At 43.1% G+C, this 19,090-nt stretch overlaps 1 protein-coding gene across 6 annotated transcripts in view; it reads left to right on the forward strand.

Moving 5' to 3' along the window:
• UBR4 (ubiquitin protein ligase E3 component n-recognin 4) overlaps positions 1-19,090 on the forward strand; it is a 74,969-nt gene that overhangs the window by 4,966 nt on the left and 50,913 nt on the right. For all 6 annotated transcript variants that reach the window (XM_065038042.1, XM_065038043.1, XM_065038044.1 and 3 more), the window contains exons 4-37: positions 683-812; positions 917-1,056; positions 1,395-1,497; positions 2,011-2,152; positions 2,302-2,426; positions 3,092-3,216; positions 3,462-3,521; positions 3,641-3,831; positions 4,069-4,168; positions 4,258-4,395; positions 4,886-5,003; positions 5,431-5,618; positions 6,196-6,355; positions 6,489-6,574; positions 7,711-7,880; positions 8,051-8,333; positions 8,770-8,902; positions 9,226-9,305; positions 9,537-9,665; positions 10,103-10,285; positions 11,522-11,644; positions 11,734-11,963; positions 12,601-12,725; positions 13,217-13,314; positions 13,428-13,585; positions 14,351-14,560; positions 15,359-15,460; positions 16,214-16,314; positions 16,512-16,710; positions 16,919-17,107; positions 17,428-17,491; positions 17,638-17,829; positions 18,429-18,499; positions 18,624-18,771. In XM_065038042.1, the coding sequence (XP_064894114.1) occupies positions 683-812; positions 917-1,056; positions 1,395-1,497; positions 2,011-2,152; positions 2,302-2,426; positions 3,092-3,216; positions 3,462-3,521; positions 3,641-3,831; positions 4,069-4,168; positions 4,258-4,395; positions 4,886-5,003; positions 5,431-5,618; positions 6,196-6,355; positions 6,489-6,574; positions 7,711-7,880; positions 8,051-8,333; positions 8,770-8,902; positions 9,226-9,305; positions 9,537-9,665; positions 10,103-10,285; positions 11,522-11,644; positions 11,734-11,963; positions 12,601-12,725; positions 13,217-13,314; positions 13,428-13,585; positions 14,351-14,560; positions 15,359-15,460; positions 16,214-16,314; positions 16,512-16,710; positions 16,919-17,107; positions 17,428-17,491; positions 17,638-17,829; positions 18,429-18,499; positions 18,624-18,771 (4,794 nt within the window). The remainder of the gene's footprint in view (positions 1-682; positions 813-916; positions 1,057-1,394; positions 1,498-2,010; positions 2,153-2,301; positions 2,427-3,091; positions 3,217-3,461; positions 3,522-3,640; positions 3,832-4,068; positions 4,169-4,257; positions 4,396-4,885; positions 5,004-5,430; positions 5,619-6,195; positions 6,356-6,488; positions 6,575-7,710; positions 7,881-8,050; positions 8,334-8,769; positions 8,903-9,225; positions 9,306-9,536; positions 9,666-10,102; positions 10,286-11,521; positions 11,645-11,733; positions 11,964-12,600; positions 12,726-13,216; positions 13,315-13,427; positions 13,586-14,350; positions 14,561-15,358; positions 15,461-16,213; positions 16,315-16,511; positions 16,711-16,918; positions 17,108-17,427; positions 17,492-17,637; positions 17,830-18,428; positions 18,500-18,623; positions 18,772-19,090) is intronic.

Consider the following 19,090-nt stretch of genomic DNA (forward strand, 5'->3'; position numbering starts at 1 on the left):
CGCGAAAACGGACTTTGGCCTCTAATTCTGAAATATTTGCTCTGATGTTACATCAAACACAATCACTGAAGTTCTTAAAGTATTTAAGATCTAGTGATCTAGTAGAATCTGATTGCTGTTGGATCTTCCCTTTGCATTCTTTTCTCAGAATTGCAGCCTGTGAGCAAGCTGAAATAATTGTGGTCTGACACCTCGCTTAAGCAAATTTCAGTTAAATCTGTTGCGGTTTCCTACAGTCAGATTTTATTTTGTGTAACAACCTGGATCAAAACTGTTCTGTTGCCTGTTTGTTGAGTTTTCAAAGATGCATTCTCCCCCAGTTGTATTTTAGTCTTCTAGGAAGAGCTCAGATCTATTTCAGAGAGGAAAGGCACATGAAAATTGTTTGCGTAGTGTAGCTTCTGATGGGGCCAGCGTTAAGCCTTGGTGTGGCATAGGAAGAAGAGCTTTTCCAAATGCTTTTCCATAGCAAGCATATGGGACACGGTTAGCGACCTGATTTATCTGCAGTTAATACGTTGTCACGATCTTTGCCATGAGATCAGAGTGGGTTCGAGAAGCTGCAGTAGCCTTATTGGCTGAAGTTGCAGGACTCTTAGTGCAGCTGCTTAAAATAAATGATATTGAGGAATAATTAGAACCGAGAGAGTTTAAATAGTACTCGATGTCTTTTTCCTCGTAGAAACACCTCATTCTGCTGATAAAGGGGCTGTGCACAGGCTGCAGCCGCCTGGATCGAACTGAAATTATCACCTTCACGGCAATGATGAAATCGGCCAAGCTGCCTCAGACTGTCAAAACCCTCTCTGATGGTAAGAGTTCTAATTCATGGTTACATCACTGCGGCGCTTGAGTTGGCCATAGAAAATACTGCGTTTTTGATGTATGAAATGATGTGTTGCTGTTTGCCCTGCAGTAGAGGACCAGAAGGAGCTGGCGTCCCCGGTGAGCCCAGAACTAAGACAAAAAGAAGTACAGATGAACTTCCTCAACCAGTTGACATCCGTCTTCAACCCCAGAGTCTCCTCGTCGGCATCTGGCACACCAGAGACACAGGTAAACACACAGCCCTCACCTAGAAAGTCTGAATTTTAGCATTAATAACATTGGTGCAGGGAAGGACAGAGGGCAGTAAGTGGTAGATTTTTAATACATATGCGTAAAGAAAACCTTTCTTAAGTATTTAAATCCTACTTGCGTGTTGATGAATAGCAAACAAGAAAACACTGTTTGTGCTGTATTTGCAATAGTTTTGTTTCCTCGTGGAACCTGATATTCAGAGATATTCGCAGCTCTCATCAGTGCTGCTACGCCTTGCCGCTCTATAAAGACTTATTGCAATATCGTGTATTTTTAATGCTTCCATGATATATTTAGTATGGGCTTGCTTTCAGGTGGAAGGAGAGAGCGAGGATCAAGCTTCCACAGATCAAACCTCTGCGGCAAAGACAAAAAGCATATTCATCGCTCAGAATGTAGCCAGCCTGCAAGAACTTGGTGAGAATCATCCTTTTAGCGTTGGGGGAAAAAAATGCAAGAGCCATGTCTCTCCAGTGCTCCACCTTACAGCTCTGAATGGGAGGAAATTGTTCTTTAGGACTCTGTTGCATGCTGATGTTGCCCAGGGAGGTTGTGGCTGTAATGTGGTTTTCTTCATTGCAGAACAGATGGGCTCAGTGTATTTGTAGGCAATAGGTTTTGGTTTAGGGGGAAAAAATGGGGGGAAGATATAAAATAGCTTACGGGGTGGATTTTTAAGTGGGTGTGAATTAGACCTGGTGTGTCACGTAGCACACTCACAGGGCTTTGTGACACCCATTACGAGTACCGGCGGAAAACTTCACTGTCTGGTTTGTGTGTTGTAAACTAGTCTTTATCCTGTTACCTCATGTGTGGTGATACTTCCTCACCACAAAGAATAATTAAGTCAATTATTGGTGACCGTTAGACCTGTTCTGCTTACCTCTCTCATGGAACGGTAAAAATAACGCTGCTATTTTTATTTGGTAGGTGGCTCCGAAAAACTGCTGAGAGTCTGCCTGAACCTCCCCTACTTTTTGCGATACATAAATCGATTCCAGGACGCCGTGTCAGCCAACTCGTTTTTCATTATGCCAGCCACGGTGGCAGATGCCACTGCTGTTCGCAATGGGTAAGAGCTGTTGTCACTGCTCTTTGGTGGGCGCTGGTTGAGAGAAAATAACTGTGCTGGCTGTACGGTATCAGTCACCGTGCTGCTCCTGCGAGCTGCTTGATGTGTATATTGTGTTGCTGAACTTTAACGTTAGTGTGTTTTAACAGATTCCATTCGCTGGTAATAGACGTGACCATGGCGCTGGATACTCTGTCCCTGCCCGTGCTGGAGCCCCTGACACCCACGCGTCTCCAGGATGTGACTGTTCTTGCCCTCAGCTGTCTCTATGCAGGTGAATGGATTTCCTCTATTTTCTTTGGAGCTTCAAGTCGCTCCGGCTTTTGCTCTGCTTTGTTACCTGCACGTTTGAGCCTCAGCCCACAAATAACCTTTATTTCTCATGAATTTGAAAGCCATGCAGCATATAGTGACTGGGTTAATATGAAAATTGTTATCACGACACTGAAAATCTGATATATTCTATGAACGTTCTTGTCAGTATCTGAGACAAAGATTAAGTGACTCAACATCATCTTAATAGCCTGTAATTATTGCTTTTTTTTTTAATGTTCAGAGCATAATATATTTATGCAATGCTTATGACTTCAGCTTAATTGGTTAGACTCCCAAATGAGCCTAGTTTCCCAGGAGTGGTTTAAGAACACCAGAATCCTAAGTGTTTAATTGGTATGGGTAAGATTTTAAAGAGATGTGGCAGTCAAGTACAAAGATTGCCTTAAAATGGTACTGAATTACATGGTAAAACATTTCCTCCTTTAATTGTTTTCACATGTTTCTATAGGCCAAAACTTGACTCTGTCAGCTGTATTGGGTATTCCCAGCTCTGTCAAGTTTATGAGCACATTTGATACCACTTGTTTTAGTGTGCTGGGTAGGAACATTAAGTCCCAAGATTGGCTCTTAATAAGAATGTTACCTCTGCTTGATTTCGATCAGGTGTGAGTGTGGCAACCTGCATGGCCATCCTACACGTGGGGAGCACTCAACAGGTACGAACCGGGTCAACAAGTTCCAAAGAAGAAGATTATGAAAATGATGCTGCTACTATTGTACAGAAATGTGTAAGTAGACGTGAGAGCATTTGTTGTTTTCATTCTCGGCAAGTGAAGTGTGTAGAATTTGTCTTTGTTTGGATTGCGATACGTATCTATTATTTCCAGGTGTTAGGCTTGCTGATAAAGTAATGGGCTTGCTAAATGTAGAGGGCAAAATACAATTGTATTTGGAGTTTTAGAAGTGTGTGTGGTGGTTTATTATTGCCCAGAGAAGCGCTTAAACGTGACCATGGTTTTGGATTGATTTGCAGCTTGAAATCTATGAAATGATTGGACAAGCCATCAGCAATTCACGCCGTGCTGGGGGTGAGGTAAGATTTGCATCTCATGAAGCAATTTTCACTGGTTTTGTGCTGTTATATTTTGACATTTGGATTAACACTGTTTTGTCTTTTTCTTTCTTTCCCCTCTTTCACTTTTGGGATGATAGCATTATCAGAACTTCCAGCTGCTTGGGGCTTGGTGTTTGCTAAACAGCCTCTTCCTCATCTTGAACCTCAGCCCCACGGCCTTGGCTGATAAGGGAAAGGAGAAAGATCCACTGGCTGCTCTTCGCGTCAGAGACATTATTGCACGTACTAAGGAGGGCGTTGGGTCTCCCAAACTAGGACCAGGCAAAGGGTATGTAAATACCTCCCTGAAGTAATGAATCATTGTCCGTGTATCTAACCATGCCCTGCAAGCAGCTGCTACGGAGTCTTGTTGGTTTCTTGAAGTTTTATGTCCATTTGTAACTCACATCTTGATTCTCAAAAAGAGTTTGTTTTCTTCAGTTTAGGAAAGCAGTCTCTTCACTCAATTTAATATATAAATATTTTTTCCCCTTGAAATTGCATTGTATCCTCTCTGTTTCTGTAGGCATCAAGGGTTTGGTGTTCTCTCAGTGGTCTTAGCAAATCATGCTATCAAATTGCTGTCATCACTGTTTCAAGATCTGCAAGTGGAGGCATTGCACAAGGTATGTAGATAGCACGTACATTCTTGTGAAACATTTTGCCTTCTCCACTGAAACACGCTTTAAATTCTCTTTTCGATGCCGTCCTCCAGGGCTGGGAGAGCGATGGGCCGCCAGCAGTGCTGGATGTCATGGCTCAAAGCACATCCATCCAGAGAATTCAGCGCCTGATCGATTCTGTACCACTCACTAATCTGCTGCTGACTTTGCTGTCTACTTCCTACAGAAAGGTAGGAGCTGGTGTACAGCGAGCAAACTTCTGCGGCTGAACCGCTTCTACCACGTGTCATCCGCATGGAAAGTTCTCACTTTACAAACTGTGACTCTGCTGAGAAGAATTTAGAATTCTTTGTTCAGCAGCTCTCAACTTGGGCCTCTCTCTTTTCGTTTTTCAGAGCTGTACATTTGATGAACTTGTTTTGGTAAAATTTTCCTGTAAGCTCAGTGATATGTGTGAGTTTAGGGAGAAGGTGAAAAGGCTGTATACAAAATGTTATGTTAGAGCTGTTCCCTGAAGTGTTGCTTACAAGTTATTTGTCTCCAACCATCCAGTGTAATTTTTAGTACAACTTAAGGGGGAGGAACCTTGAAAAAACTGTTAATAAATTAGTTGAGACAAATTTGCTAGAAGAAACTGAAAATGCATTAGAAATTTACTCTTAGTTTGAAATTCTTATCTTTCACAATCTGAAATTTAACTTGTTCTGCTGTTCTTCCCAGGCTTGTGTCTTGCAGCGTCAGAGGAAGGGTTCCATGAGCAGTGACGCAAGTGCCTCCACTGATTCCAATACTTACTATGAGGACGATTTTAGCAGCACCGAGGAGGACAGCAGCCAAGGTAATCGAGTTTGCAACAAGCAACTTAAGTCAGGATTTTACGCTGTCTTTCAGACTTACTGGAAACCTGGCTACAGGGCTGTTGCCTTCTTAGACTGGAATGGCATGTAATGCTGAAAATATGAAACAGTTTGTAAGATCTGTTTGGCAGAAGTAATGCTGACTGTACTCTTTTATGTAAACTGAAGCCGGAGTGGCCGGGATTTGGCAGTATTTGCTTAGGAGGAGACTGGAAATAATTTCTCCTTGTAAATTCCTGCTGGACTTCTGTAAAAGTGCTTAGCCTTGTGATTTGGAAAGGAAAAACGAGGATAGCAGATGCCTTAACTCCGCTCATTGAAACTTTTACAGGCCTTTTCTAACCTGAGTAGTTTGCTTAAGGTGTTTGCTTGTAATAGAATGTTTGTTTTTCCTTCCTCCTGTGTTAGATGACGACAGTGAACCGATCCTTGGGCAGTGGTTTGAGGAGACGATCTCTCCGAGCAAAGAGAAGGTGGCCCCGCCGCCCCCGCCTCCACCACCGCCTTTGGAAAGCTCGCCCCGAGTGAAGAGCCCCAACAAACAGTCGGCCGGAGAGAACGGGAACATCCTGGCCAGCCGCAAAGATCCCGAATTGGTACGAGGTCTTCAGGCTTCAGGAGCTAATTGATGTGCTGTCGCGTGGTTTGCTTGTCAGCGGCTCGCCGCGTTGACAGACAGCGTGATAAATGTCAGGTATTTTAAGTACGTTGCTGATGGAGAATCAGTGACTGTCCTGACTTTGAATAGAGAAGTGTTCTCTACTCGTCCCTCAGGTGGAATATCAGGGTATTTGTTACTGTTAGGGAAGCCAAGACTGAATTTAATATCTATTTGGGTTACAGAGGGAGAAGGGAAAACGAGGGCAGGACTATAAGCGAAATGACTTGCTGCTGGAATACTTTTAGCTCTAACTCCGTTGGGTAAAGACAAAAATAAATACTGCGGTTGAGAAGTCAGAGATTTGCAGCCTTTTCAGGGAATTGTAAAATTGGTCCAGATATAGAACATGGAGTGCAGTGAGCTGGATTGTGATGAGTAAATCTGTACCCCACTGCTGGGGTGGAGTTATGTGATTTGATTTATTTTGCTGGCAGTTTTGGTTTTATTTAATGTTGTCTTACAGTCCTGCTGCTTGTGTTGCTTCTGTAGTGTGTTTTCTTTTTTCTTTTCAGTTTTTAAGCCTGGCTTCAAACATTTTGAACTTCATCACTTCTTCCATGCTGAACTCCAGGAATAACTTCATTCGCAACTACTTGAGCGTCTCTCTTTCGGAGCAGCACATGGCTACGCTAGCTAGCATCATCAAAGAGGTGGATAAGGACGGGCTCAAGGGTGAGTGAGCACAACGTCTCCATTACAGACCACACACTGTAGGATTTATAGGTGTCCGTTTTCTGAGTTTCATGTGGAAATTTAAAATGTAGGAGAGCAATGGTGCTAAAGTGGCTCGATCCCTGTCTTACAGGCACGTCGGATGAGGAGTTTGCTGCTGCACTGTATCACTTCAACCATTCCTTGGTGACCTCAGATCTTCAGTCCCCCGCCTTGCAGGTCAGTCTGTGATTGAATGTGTAATTAAAATGGAGTGTTGATGTGTGTTAATGTCTTTACGCAGACGCTCCGCAGCTTGAGTACTGCATTGATGATTCCATTTGGCCCTAGAGTATATTATTTTGCAAACAGAGCCTGCAATATTTTGGATTCAACAAGCTGGATGACCTTTGCAGTCATCCAGTTTACACATCCTGCAGAGTGTAAACTTAGTGTCCAGAGTTCAAATTAATGCACTGAACTTTGAAGGCGATGAAAGCTGAAGAGGAAATGTGGTTGTATATTTTGTTTTGGAAGATTGCCTCTGCGCACGCATTGATCAAGAGGGATTCCTGCAGATTTGCTTTGCTGTCAGAACTGATGCCAAAAGGCCTTAGAATTCTCTGCGAAGAGAATCAAATTAATCCTTTTGCTTTCCTGTGCGAACTTTGTAGCCTCTGGGTTTCTCTGCTAGATCATGGCCTGACGTGACTTAACACTGTAGAGTAGAGGTTATAAATCTGCCAAATCTTACCAATCAGTGAATTCAATTCCTGTATTTTTTGTTGACTGTTTTCTAGTGTATTTAAAATACTCTGCTTGCTTGGTTGATGTTTCTTGTTGCAGGTTTGTTTTTTTTTAAGCAGTTAGACTTTCTCAGAAATCGGTTGTTTTCTTTTATTTGAGAAGGATCAAGCATTACTGTGATCAGTCAAAGGGGTCTTCTTCAAGATTCTTAGATACTGAACGTAGTAGCATAATCTCTCTTGCTGTGATACGTAGCAGCATCTCTCTTGCTGTGATATTGCATTAAATGAGCAGAGCTCATTAACGCCATTTTTTCTGCATTGACGTTGAAGTTGAAAATCAGTTTTAGGTGACAAAGTGACAGCAAAGCATCCCTCAGTAGCTATGCCATATATTTGAGATAGGAGAGATATTGCTGTGTGAACAAGCTCTGCGAGCCCTAACATTTACCATCATCAATATGTTCAGATCGTGCTTTCATTTAAAGCATCAGACAGGACTTGCCTCTTTTCGCAGAATGTCGGGGATTGGAAGGGACCTCGAAAGCTCATCCAGTCCAACCCCCCTGCTGGAGCAGGAACACCCAGCTGAGGTTACACAGGAATCAACAAGTCTGTGTTTTGTTCCAGAACACGCTTCTCCAGCAGCTGGGAGTCGCCCCATTTTCTGAAGGTCCGTGGCCTCTCTACATCCATCCTCAAAGTCTGTCGGTGCTTTCGCGACTTCTCCTGATTTGGCAGCATAAAGCCACTACCCAGGGAGATCCTGACGTTCCAGAATGCCTTAAAGTTTGGGAAAGGTGAGATAATTCCAATGCACAATGTGGTGAATAATTTATGAAATTGCCAGTATTAGAAGAATAAGCACAAAAATATAGTTATATGTGTCTGTGACCTCTAGTTAAAGAGATTTTAAAGAGGGATCTAAACAAGGAGAAAAGTGAACTTTATGAACTTCCTCTCCTGCCAGGTTTGTGGGCACACTGAAGCAAAACGCCTTGCAGGGAACTCTTCCCAGTGACACCGAAGACCTGAATGTTGAACATCTCCAGCTGCTGCTGCTTATTTTTCACAATTTCTCTGAGAGGGGCCGCAGATCTATCATGATGCTCTGTATCCAGACAATTGTGGAGCTGACGGCGAACATGGATACCCAGCAGTGTTCTGTGCCGCTTATCGTGGCACGTCTGCTCTTGGTGTTTGACTACCTGCTCCATCAGTATTCCAAGGCCCCCATGTACCTATTTGAACAGGTAAGATTTTTGAGATCATGTTCTGTACCTACTGTCCTAATAAATCCTGGTAAAGACAGGATGAACGCCCCACCTGTCTTGCAAAATCTCGAGTATTTGGGGATTTAGGCACCGTTTCACAAATACCGTGTGCACCGTGTCCTTGGTTTAGCTTTTCATTGTTGAGGTTTTTGGTGCTGTTCTCATTAATGGGATGTTAGTTTTTTGTGTGTGTCTTTTTCAGTTGTTGGAAACTTGACCGTTGATTTAAGCTGCTCACTCCAGAACAAAAATCATCAAGTAGGGTCTAGGGCTTCCCTCAGAAACTGGGAATGATTTTGTCTTAGCGACAGAGTTGTCTGTATTTTATGGTTCTTTTTCTGTTGGGGGTGGTACTTTTTCCCCCTGCCTCTTAATGACAAGGATGCCATGGGTGGTTCTTTGTTTTTTAATTTAGGTGCAATATAATTTGCTGACCCCACCCCTTGGCTGGGTGAGTGGATCCCAGGACAGTAGCAGACGAATGTCTGTCCCACTTTATCATGGGTTTAAAGAAGTGGAAGAAAACTGGACCAAACACTGTTCATCAGGTAAGAGAGAAAATTGTAGGCATAGATACAGTGGATAACAATGCTCATAATGCAAAGAAAGTTTAATGGAAAAAATTTACTTTTGGCTACAAATAATTCAAAATAAGTGTGTATTTATTATGCAAGGATTGTATGAGTAGGAAAACCTTGGCTGTGTGTACCATAGGTTAAAAGTACATATAATGTGTTGTGGAGCGAGCTTAGTAGAATCTGGTGTTAGTCTTCAAATGTGAAAGGTTGTGGGGATGGAGGAGGGGGGATGACACATTAATGGCTAATTAAAACTGTCACTTTAAACATTATTTTCTGTCCTTATGCTCCAGACACAGCTCCACAGCCCAGATTCTACTGCATCCTGTCTCTAGAAGCTTCTGAGGATGATCTGAACCGTCTCGATAGCGCGGTACGAGGATTTCTGTTTGAAAGACCTTTCCGTAAGCCTTGAAGGCTGAGTTCATGTGACAAGTGCCTGGGAAAGTAGACGAGACTTGATGAAGCAGTTAGAGCAAAAGTTTCATTTTGCATGGTTTTGGTCTGTGGGTGTTCTGAATATTTACAAGAAGACCTTGGCTGTATATAAACGCAGAGCTGTGCAATTTGCAACACGCCCATCCTGACTTATCATCTCTCGCAGGTTTGTGAGGTCCTGTTCTCTAGGACTATGAAGTATGATGAGCTTTACACGGCCCTGACTTCACTGCTTGCGGCTGGGTCACAGTTCGATACACTCAGGAGGAAGGAGAACAAAAACGTCACTGCGCTGGTAAGGCTGTGTTGCTGTCATGTTGTCTGTGTTGAGGAACAACAAGTTTTCAAACTAAGTATTTTTGAGCAAAGTATTCTTGACAGCCGTTGGAGGAATGGGGAGGTTAAAAATCCCATGGCTAATGGTAGCGTTTCACATCTCATATGAGTCTCTAATTCATAACATGTTTTAGACTTACTGTATGTCCCTGTTAATCCCAGGAGGTCTGGCTAGAGTATGGTGAAGATGAAAATAATCTGTGTAATCTTTCGTTTTTCTTTTCTCTCTCCTCTTTGTTGCATAATTCTTTGTGTAATATGACGGAAACTCAGTCAAGTATGTGTTCATCTCATTTGGCACATCTACAGGAGTCCCTGATGAGATAATATCAGTAGCTGTAGTGATTGACACTCCAATCTTTCTTTATTAATTTGTCCAACTGTACTTTTGTTCAGGAAGCCTGTGCACTTCAGTACTACTTCTTGATACTCTGGCGGATATTAGGGATTTTGCCTCCATCCAAAAACTACATGAATCAATTGGCCACGAACACACCCGAGATGAGTGAATGTGATATTTTACACACGTTGCGCTGGTCTTCCCGTCTGCGAATCGCATCTTATGTCACATGGATCAAGGTACAGCCTCATCTTTATCAGGTTGTTTTGTAATGTTGTTGATGGCAACAATCACAGAATTGACTGGGTTGGAAAAGGCCTCAGAGATCATCAAGTCCAACCCTTGGTCCAACTCCAGTTCTTAACGCAGCAGAGAGTGCACTTGTCCAAGCCATGGGCTACAAGTGCACTTTTGCAGGAGTATATTATGGGAGACAGTGTCAAAAGCTTTGCTGAAGTGTAGATAGACCACATCTACAGCTTTTCCCTCATCCACCAGGTGGGTCACCTGATCATAAAAGGAGATCAGGTTGGTCAGACAGGACCTTCCCCTCCTAAACCCATGCTGGCTGGGTCTGATCCCTTGTCCATGCTGCAGGTGCTGTGTGACTGCATTCAGGATGATCTGCTCCATAACCCTGCCAGGCACCAAGGTCAGGCTGACAGGCCTGGAGTTGCCAGGGTCAGCTTTGCAGCCTTTTTTGTGGATTGGGGTAACATTCGCCAATTTCCAGTCGTATGGGACCTCCCCAGTGAGCCAGGACTGTTGGGAGATGATGGAGAGCGGCTTGGCGAGCTCTTCTGCCAGCTCCCTCATCACCCTAGGATGGATCCTGTCTGGTCCCATAGACTTGTGAGGATCCAGATGGCTCAGGAAGTCACCAGCTATTTCCTCCTGGAATACAAGGGGCCTATTTGGCTTCCTGTCTCTGTCAACCACCTCCAGAGGCCAGTTGTCCTGAGGGCCACCTGTATTACTGGTAAAAACCGAGGCAAAGTAGATATCAAGTACCTCAGCTTTCTCCTCATCTTTGTTAACTACATTTCCCTCAAAGTCCAACAGAGAATGGAGGTTTTTCTTGCCCCTCCTTTTGTTATTAATGTATTTAAAGAAGGACTTTTTATTATCCCTAACAGAATTGGCCAAATTAACTTCAAATTGCACTTTTGTTTCCCTGATTTTTTTTCTGCATGATCTAGCTGTTTTCATCAATTCTTCATCAGTAGCCAGTCCTTTTTTCCACAGTCAGTAAACTCTATTTTTATTTCTGATCTCCTTCAGAATCTCCGTGTTTAGCCAAGCCGGTCAGTCTCCTCTTCTGTGCCGGCTGCATGTGGGATTTGTTACATGGGCATGGTGCTGAGAAATGGGAACTTGTGTCTGTGTTTTCTGAAGTGTTCTCACCTCGTAATTGGCAGAGTGGTTAATTATAGAGCACTTTTTAAGTGTGGCGGGTCTTTTTTTGGCATCTGTAGGATCACCTTACGAAGCAAGGCATGAAAGCTGACCATGCTGCTTCTCTCATTGAATTGGCCTCCAGCAAGTGCAGCTCGGTGAAGTACGATGTGGAAATAGCAGAGGAATACTTTGCTCGACAGGTAAGTCGGTGTGAATGTAATTGTGCAGATGGGGCTTCTGTTTGTGTGGAATGATTTGCACTTACTGTTGCATCCCTTTGCTTTTTCAGATATCTTCTTTCTGTGGTGTTGATTGCACAACTATTCTCCAGCTACACGAAGTTCCTAGTTTACAATCCATTTACACCCTCGATGCTGCAATTTCCAAGATCCAGGTTTCTCTGGATGAGCACTTTTCCAAGCTAGCTGCAGAAACGGATCCACACAAGTCTTCAGAGATAACCAAAAACCTCCTGCCTGCTACGCTGCAGCTTATTGACACTTACGCTACATTCACCAGGTACAGTCCTTAGCATCGCTAGTGGGAATACATTTTTTTTATGTGTATAGGGCTTTCTTTGCATTTTGTTTGTTGTTTTCTTGGAGGTAGGTGCATTTTTTTTCATAGTCCAGTAGAATTATTCTAATGTATGTCCTCCAGAGTGTATGTTGCTTTAAAAGAAGAATAAAAAGTAGCTTCTCAAGCCACGTATGTGAAGTTGTTGTTTCTAAGTAGCCTCCTTGTCTGATCTTTCAAGTCTTGCTTGCAATACCAGCTTTTCCTATGAAGATAAAACCTCCTCTAACTGCTCTCTAGGACAGGGCTACTTTAGGTTATTTCACTGAGATAATATTGAGGCTGTCAGACCATCAAGAAAGAGAGAGGGTTCTTACATTAAGAGTCTGGAGTCTCCTAAACTCTCATTAGAACCTACGTAGAAAAAAGCACAAGTCTATCAGTATTTTCTTTTGAGTGGGTGCTTTTCCTGGTAAGTAGCTTGAAGGAGATAAAAGCCCAGAACTCCTTTAGTGGTATAACGTGAACTATGGGGCAGAACTTTGCTTTCTTATCTGTCACTATATTGACAGCTAAGACATATTTACTCCTGAAATGCAGATCTGTTTCCTGAAATAAATCCTTTCCATCCTGAATGCAGATCTTACTTACTACGGAGCCTCTCTGAAGAGGGCTCTGCTGAAAACAAACCCTCTGAAGAGAAGCTACGAGGTTATGCTGCTGTCCTGGCCATTGGATCCAGCCGTTGCAAGTCTAATACTCTAGGTGAGTATTACTATTAATACTCTAGGTGAGCTGTATGCTGGCTGTTGGAGCATTTTGTTCAAACGAGTGCATTGTGCTGTCAGCAGCAGACTGGGAAATCTTTCCCTCTTAGTGTCCTAACAGCTGAAAAAAGTTGGGCAAACCTTGAAAAACCAGCAATCTTCTGGGCTTATCCGGCTTATTGAAACGCTTTTGGAACCGTGTTCGTGTTCCAGTGGCATGACATAGTAAGGGGCATTATGAAATGTTGATATGTTGAAGACTGCGGTGAATTAGTATTTTTGCCATGCTTTCTGTTGCTTTAATGAAGAAGCTGGGAAACCCTTGCAAACTTACTGATAATTTTGACTTGTAGAAAAATTTGAAACTAGCCCTCAGGAGAATTACAGCTCAGCTTAGCTACAGTTGTGTCGTGATCTAATGATCTAGTTCTTGTTTTCAATAGGACCCATGAAATTACTCATTGACTTACGATTCCACATTAATCGCAGGTCCGGCGCTTGTTCAGAACTTGCCATCAGCTGTGCAAACTTTATGTGAATCGTGGAACAACATTCACACAAATGAGTTTCCAAACATTGGCTCGTGGGTGAGTCCAGCCTCGCAGATCGATCTGGTGGGACCATCACTTGCTGTGCATGGCAGGCAGCGCATCTTTCTTTAAAACTGTTCTGATTTTTGTGGTTTTCTCTCAATCCTTAGCGCAACGCCTTTGCGAATGACACGATCCCTGCAGAAAGCTACATCAGCGCGGTTCAGGCCGCCCACCTGGGTACCCTGTGCAGCCAGAGTTTACCCCTTGCAGCTTCCCTCAAGCACACCCTGCTCTCCCTGGTCAGACTCACTGGGGATCTCATTGTGTAAGTGGTGGGGTTTATGGTATGTTCTCGCTGTATAGATCTGTCTGCTCTCCTGGGCTGCCATCCGGAGTTGTGTGACTTCTGATTTCTCCAATAAGGGTGTTCTCTGACACATCATACGGGGAATTAACGTGGTTGCTTTTCAGTCTTCATCAGACTGTTGGGGTGCAACACGTGAACTGGATCTGTATTTTCAACTCAGCCTTTAATGGAGTTACTTAGTGTACACTTCTAAATTAATGAAAAATAGCCTTCCTGTCTCGATCTGCTGTATTTAAAAGTCCCTGAGAGAAAATGTTAGTCCTTTTGGTCAAATAGGGACTTGAAGAAACTGGGATATAAACTGAGACCATATGGATCTAATTAATTCATCTGTGGTTTTTCATCTGTGTGATGTTATTAAAACATAAGGAAAAAGTGAAAGGAAAGAACTTCTTTCCAAGGACTTACTTTTAAGATATTCTGAAACAAAACAAATAGTTATTGCCACTGCAGACAAGTCCAAAAGCTTTAATATGCGATAGCATGACTGTCTGGGAAAATGTAACTGTGTATATGCAAAAGTAACGTGGAGAGTTTTCCAAATGAGAACAAGTTTTCTGAGGCGAAAAATGCCTGGGTCAGTGTCTTTATCCTGGCTTTCTGAAAAGGGTTTTTATCACAGACTTGATCCAGACTCGTGCCTTGCTTGTGTGACTTCTGATCGATCCAGTAAGCGTGTTCTCTGATAGATCATACACACAATTAACTTCTTTTCTTTTCCAGCTGGTCAGATGATTTGAACCCGCCACAGGTGATTCATTCCCTATTGCCCCTCCTTTTGGAGAGCAGCACAGAGAGTGTGGCAGAGATAAGCAGCAACTCCCTCGAGAGGATCTTGGGCCCTGCGGAATCAGATGAATTCCTGGCGCGTGTTTACGAGAAGCTGATCACAGGATGCTATAACATACTGGCCCATCACTCTGATCCAAACAGGTAACACACTGCATGGCTCGGACTTGAATCATCTCTTGTCACTCCAGATAGAGCATGTATATTTCTGGACTTTTTTTTATTTAAGCAAATAGAAAATTATGTAAATACAAGCACAAAATCAAAGCTGAAGATGCCGACCTAACTTGCTTTATATTCCTTTGTTCTTGCTGGTTTATAAGGATAGCTAATCCCTGCTTTATCATAGCAAACTAGCCACATTTGTGCTTCCCACCCCTTCCTCTCTGTGTGCTGTTCGATGCACAGATGTAGATTCTACCCCTCTGAAACATAAAACCATTAAGCATGATGATCTTGCATCTTTTTAACATGGATCCTCTCTGGGTGGAAGGTGCTCAGAGAGAGATCTACTGCCTCTTCTGGGAGAGAATGGAAACGTAATTGGATTTGACTTGCAGGGTGCGTTGTGGAGCGGGGATGAACACAGTAGAGAATGGGGAGGACTAACACTAAAAGAGGCTTGAGGTGTAAAAAGAGCAGCCGTTTAGAGGAATTTGTAATGTGACAAGTCCGAAAAGTCTAGATTATTTTTAATCTCTGTGTGTAACTTCCCTGCAACAACATGTGCCGCTTTTTTTCTGAATACTTGTTGGATTTGTTGGTGTTCATGTGTTTTTATTCATCAATTATTTTTCACCTGTCTCTTGGAAGGAGAGCTGCTCTCTCAGCTAGTGGGAAGTTGATTAGAATTGTATGAGCAAAACCGATCACTTCTTGGCTCTTGGAATTGTTAAAATTGTTCTCATACGTTGTTTTTAATACATGTCTTTTGATGCTCAGTGGCCTGGATGAGTCCATCTTGGAGGAGTGTTTGCAACATCTGGAGAAGCAGCTGGAGAGCAGCCAGGCCCGCAAAGCCATGGAGGAATTCTTCTCAGAAAGGTGAAGTCAACCTCAAAGTTGTAGTCCGCGGACTTTATTTCACTTCCTTTTTCTCTTAGCTTGTCACTGTCAACACCTCAGTGACGTTAATGCCAGTCCTTATAGTGGGGAATCTTGCAAGATGGTTGTTTTATCAAAGCATGATAAGGAGGTTTTAGAGAGACACTGGTCTGCAAGGCAGTTGCAAAATCCCAAGTTCTCTCAGTGCTTCCTTGGGGCAATAGGTTGATAGTTTTAAGGGTGGAGGTGAGGTGTTGGCCTGGCTTAGAATGATGAAGATAAATTGTGATGGAAACAGCATAAGACAACAACAATATCCCAAAGAGCTGTGAGAGTGCATTGGAGGAAAGTTTTTTCTCTGTTAGAAAGCTGACCATTGTCTGGTTTTGCTCTTTACTTGTTCAGCAGTTCAAAGTTGAACCAGTCTGATGGCTGTACTTCATTAACATGGAAAGGGAAAAAAGGGCAAGAAAATATTGAATTTTGGTTTGGAAGTCAGTACAGGCCCTTTTGTGACTCAACAAGTGGATGATACTACCATGGAGCTACTCCAGAGCTCACGAGATTTACCTGGTTTAGTCTGAGCTCAGAGTTTGCTCTTTGTCTGAAAGCAGTTTCGGGGGCTTGGCTGCTGAGCAATGTTAATACAAACTATTGCCAATCTGAAACGTGAGGGCAGATATAACTGTGAGTGAAAAAAAGGAATGGGTTTGCCTTTTACAAAGCTGACTTTAATTTCTCTCCTCCATGTAGTGGAGAACTGGTCCAGATCATGATGGCGACAGCCAACGAAAACCTCTCAGCAAAGTTCTGTAACAGGGTGCTGAAATTCTTCACCAAGCTCTTCCAGCTGAGTAAGTTGTTGTTGAATCTTTTCTGTCCTGCCTTTGTCCACATTTTATACTGTTCTGGTATTAGACTGTGATATGAAGATGCTTGAAAGAAAAGCTGTAAGAGGAAGTGGAGTGACAGCTTCACGCATTTGATGGAAAACCGTCTCCAAACACGTTCATTGTAGCATCTGGCACTCACTAGTGGTTTTCTCCACCAGCTGAGAAGAGTCCCAACCCCAGCCTGCTGCGCCTCTGCAGCTCTTTGGCTCAGCTGGCCTGCGTGGAGCCTGTCCGGCTGCAGGCCTGGCTAACCAGGATGACCATGTCCCCACCCAAAGATTCAGATCAGCTGGACATCGTGCAAGAGAACAGGCAACTGCTGCAACTCTTGACAACTTACATCGTTCGGGAAAATAGGTAAAGTACAGCAGTTGTCGTTTCTTTTGTCTGCTGTTTGTTCCTTTTGTTCTCTAGATGTGCAAGTTGCTGGTGGCTTCTTGGTGGCAGCTCAAATGAAGTGATGGGCACGGCAGCGTTGCCTTGTCAGTGCTCTTGCGCTCTGGGGCTTCCTGTATTTCAGCGGGTGATGTGCCGCATCTGAAACTTTCTTCTTTTTGATTATTAGCCAAGTCGGAGAAGGCGTGTGCACTGTTCTGCTGAGCACCCTGATCCCGATGGCCACGGAAATGTTGGCCAATGGTGACGGCACGGGCTTTCCTGAGCTGATGGTCGTGATGGCGACTTTGGCCAGTGCAGGACAGGGTGCGGGACACCTCCAGCTTCATGGTGCTGCTGTCGATTGGCTTGGCAGATGGTAAGAGCAAACCGTATGCTAATTCATTTGCATCACTTAGACTGTTTTTTGTTTTGTTCCTGGTAATTTGGGGACAGAAATTCATGTTTACTGACACACACTTATTTTTCAGTTTGTTGTTTGGAATATCGAGTGTCTGAGAGAGGCTGATCTGTGTCCCCCCATTTAAAACAACCATGTGTTGTCGTTGTCTTCCCCTCTTGATGGTTTAATTACTGCATTTATAAGTTTCCTGTTGCTAAACTAAAGCTGACTGAATGCTTGAAGCTGTTGGTGAGAATTAAGTTTGTAATGATCTTCTCCACTGTTCTGTGTTACAGCAAGAAGTACCTGTCTCAAAAGAACGTGGTAGAAAAAATGAACGCAAATGTCATGCAAGGGAAGGTAAGACATGTGACTGTTGCTTAACTTGCAAAAATGTGGGAGTTTTAAAGCAATTTGGTCAAGGGGCTGTTATATTTTCTTGCCTTGCAGCAGTTATTATGGGATGTAAGTATTGCCTCTCATTTTCATTCATCTCTGTGTTGCAGCATGTGACTATCCTGGAGTGTACGTGCCATATTGTCTCTTACCTGGCTGATGTCACTAACGCGCTGAGCCAGACCGGTGGCCAAGGACCCAGCCACCTTTCTGTGGATGGAGAGGAACGGGCCATCGAGGTGGATTCAGACTGGGTGGAAGAGCTGGCAGTGGAGGAGGAAGACTCGCAGGCTGAAGACTCGGTAGGCAATAGTCACAGTTAATGCTGCCAATGAGATGTAGATTCATTTTGCAGCTTCCAACTCAGATTTAGTCAGGTTCTAAATTAAGATTTTGTTCTTATTGTTGTTTATTCCTAATGTGAGACCGAGTGAAGAACCCCAGTTGTCAGATCTGGAATAGGATATCTGTCATCCATCCTGGCATACGTTTTTTGACTTTGTCAGCAAAAGTTGAAAGTTTTTTTGGGTTTTTCTAGAAAACAAAAAGAAATGGAGTAATGGTTTGTTCCTACTGGCTTGTTTGTGAAATAATTAGATTTTATATCAACAAGCAACTTCTATTAGGTTTTTAAGTGCTGTTGGGTGGAGGAAAAAACCTGTTATTAACGCATTCTTTAAAATTTGGCATCCCGATATATTTGTTACTGTTTTCTTTTTCTTGATTCACTCCTTCGATGGAATGTCACCTCGTGGTTTGATACCAGCTGCCTTCTTTTAGCTAGGTGCTGCTATAACTTGCTATTCTTCAGATGTGCATTTTGTGTCTGAGCAATGTGTTCTGTGCCGTGCGCCTTTACCGTAGCGATAACACCTTTCCAAAACAACTTTCTTCTTGACAGGATGAAGATTCCCTTTGTAATAAACTCTGTACCTTCACCATCACACAGAAAGAATTCATGAATCAACACTGGTAAGTATCTCAAACTTGTATTCTGAGATTCAGCCTGATATTTCTGGCTGTTGAGAGGCAAACAGATGCAGCCTCTGGGCCTTCCTGAGGCCCTATATTTTATAACTCATCTTATTTTGTGCAGGTATCACTGTCACACTTGCAAGATGGTTGATGGGGTTGGTGTTTGCACAGTTTGTGCGAAAGTTTGTCACAAGGATCATGAGATCTCATATGCCAAATACGGATCGTTCTTCTGCGACTGTGGAGCCAAGGAAGACGGCAGTTGCCTGGTAAAGTGTCTTCATGTCAACATACCAGCTGGGATTTCTTGAGTGATTTCTTGAGTGATTTCTTTTGCAGAGGTTTCTGTTCTGCAGTAAGTTACGTCGTGATCATTTACTTTTTTTGCACTAAATAAGTGCATTGGCACATCTGTGTCTTAGTGACTCCTGGGATTCCACCCCCCTTTACAGAACTGGCAAATGTAACTTCATCTTAAATATGAAAGTTTTTCTAGTACTTGGGTGGAAAGTGGTGTGCAGTATACTGTTACTATATCTCTTTAAAATCACATTTTATGAGAATTGCACTTTGTTTCTTCAAAATTGC

Source organism: Columba livia, chromosome 21, assembly GCF_036013475.1.
Source record: "Columba livia isolate bColLiv1 breed racing homer chromosome 21, bColLiv1.pat.W.v2, whole genome shotgun sequence".
In the NCBI taxonomy this organism is placed as follows: domain Eukaryota; kingdom Metazoa; phylum Chordata; class Aves; order Columbiformes; family Columbidae; genus Columba; species Columba livia.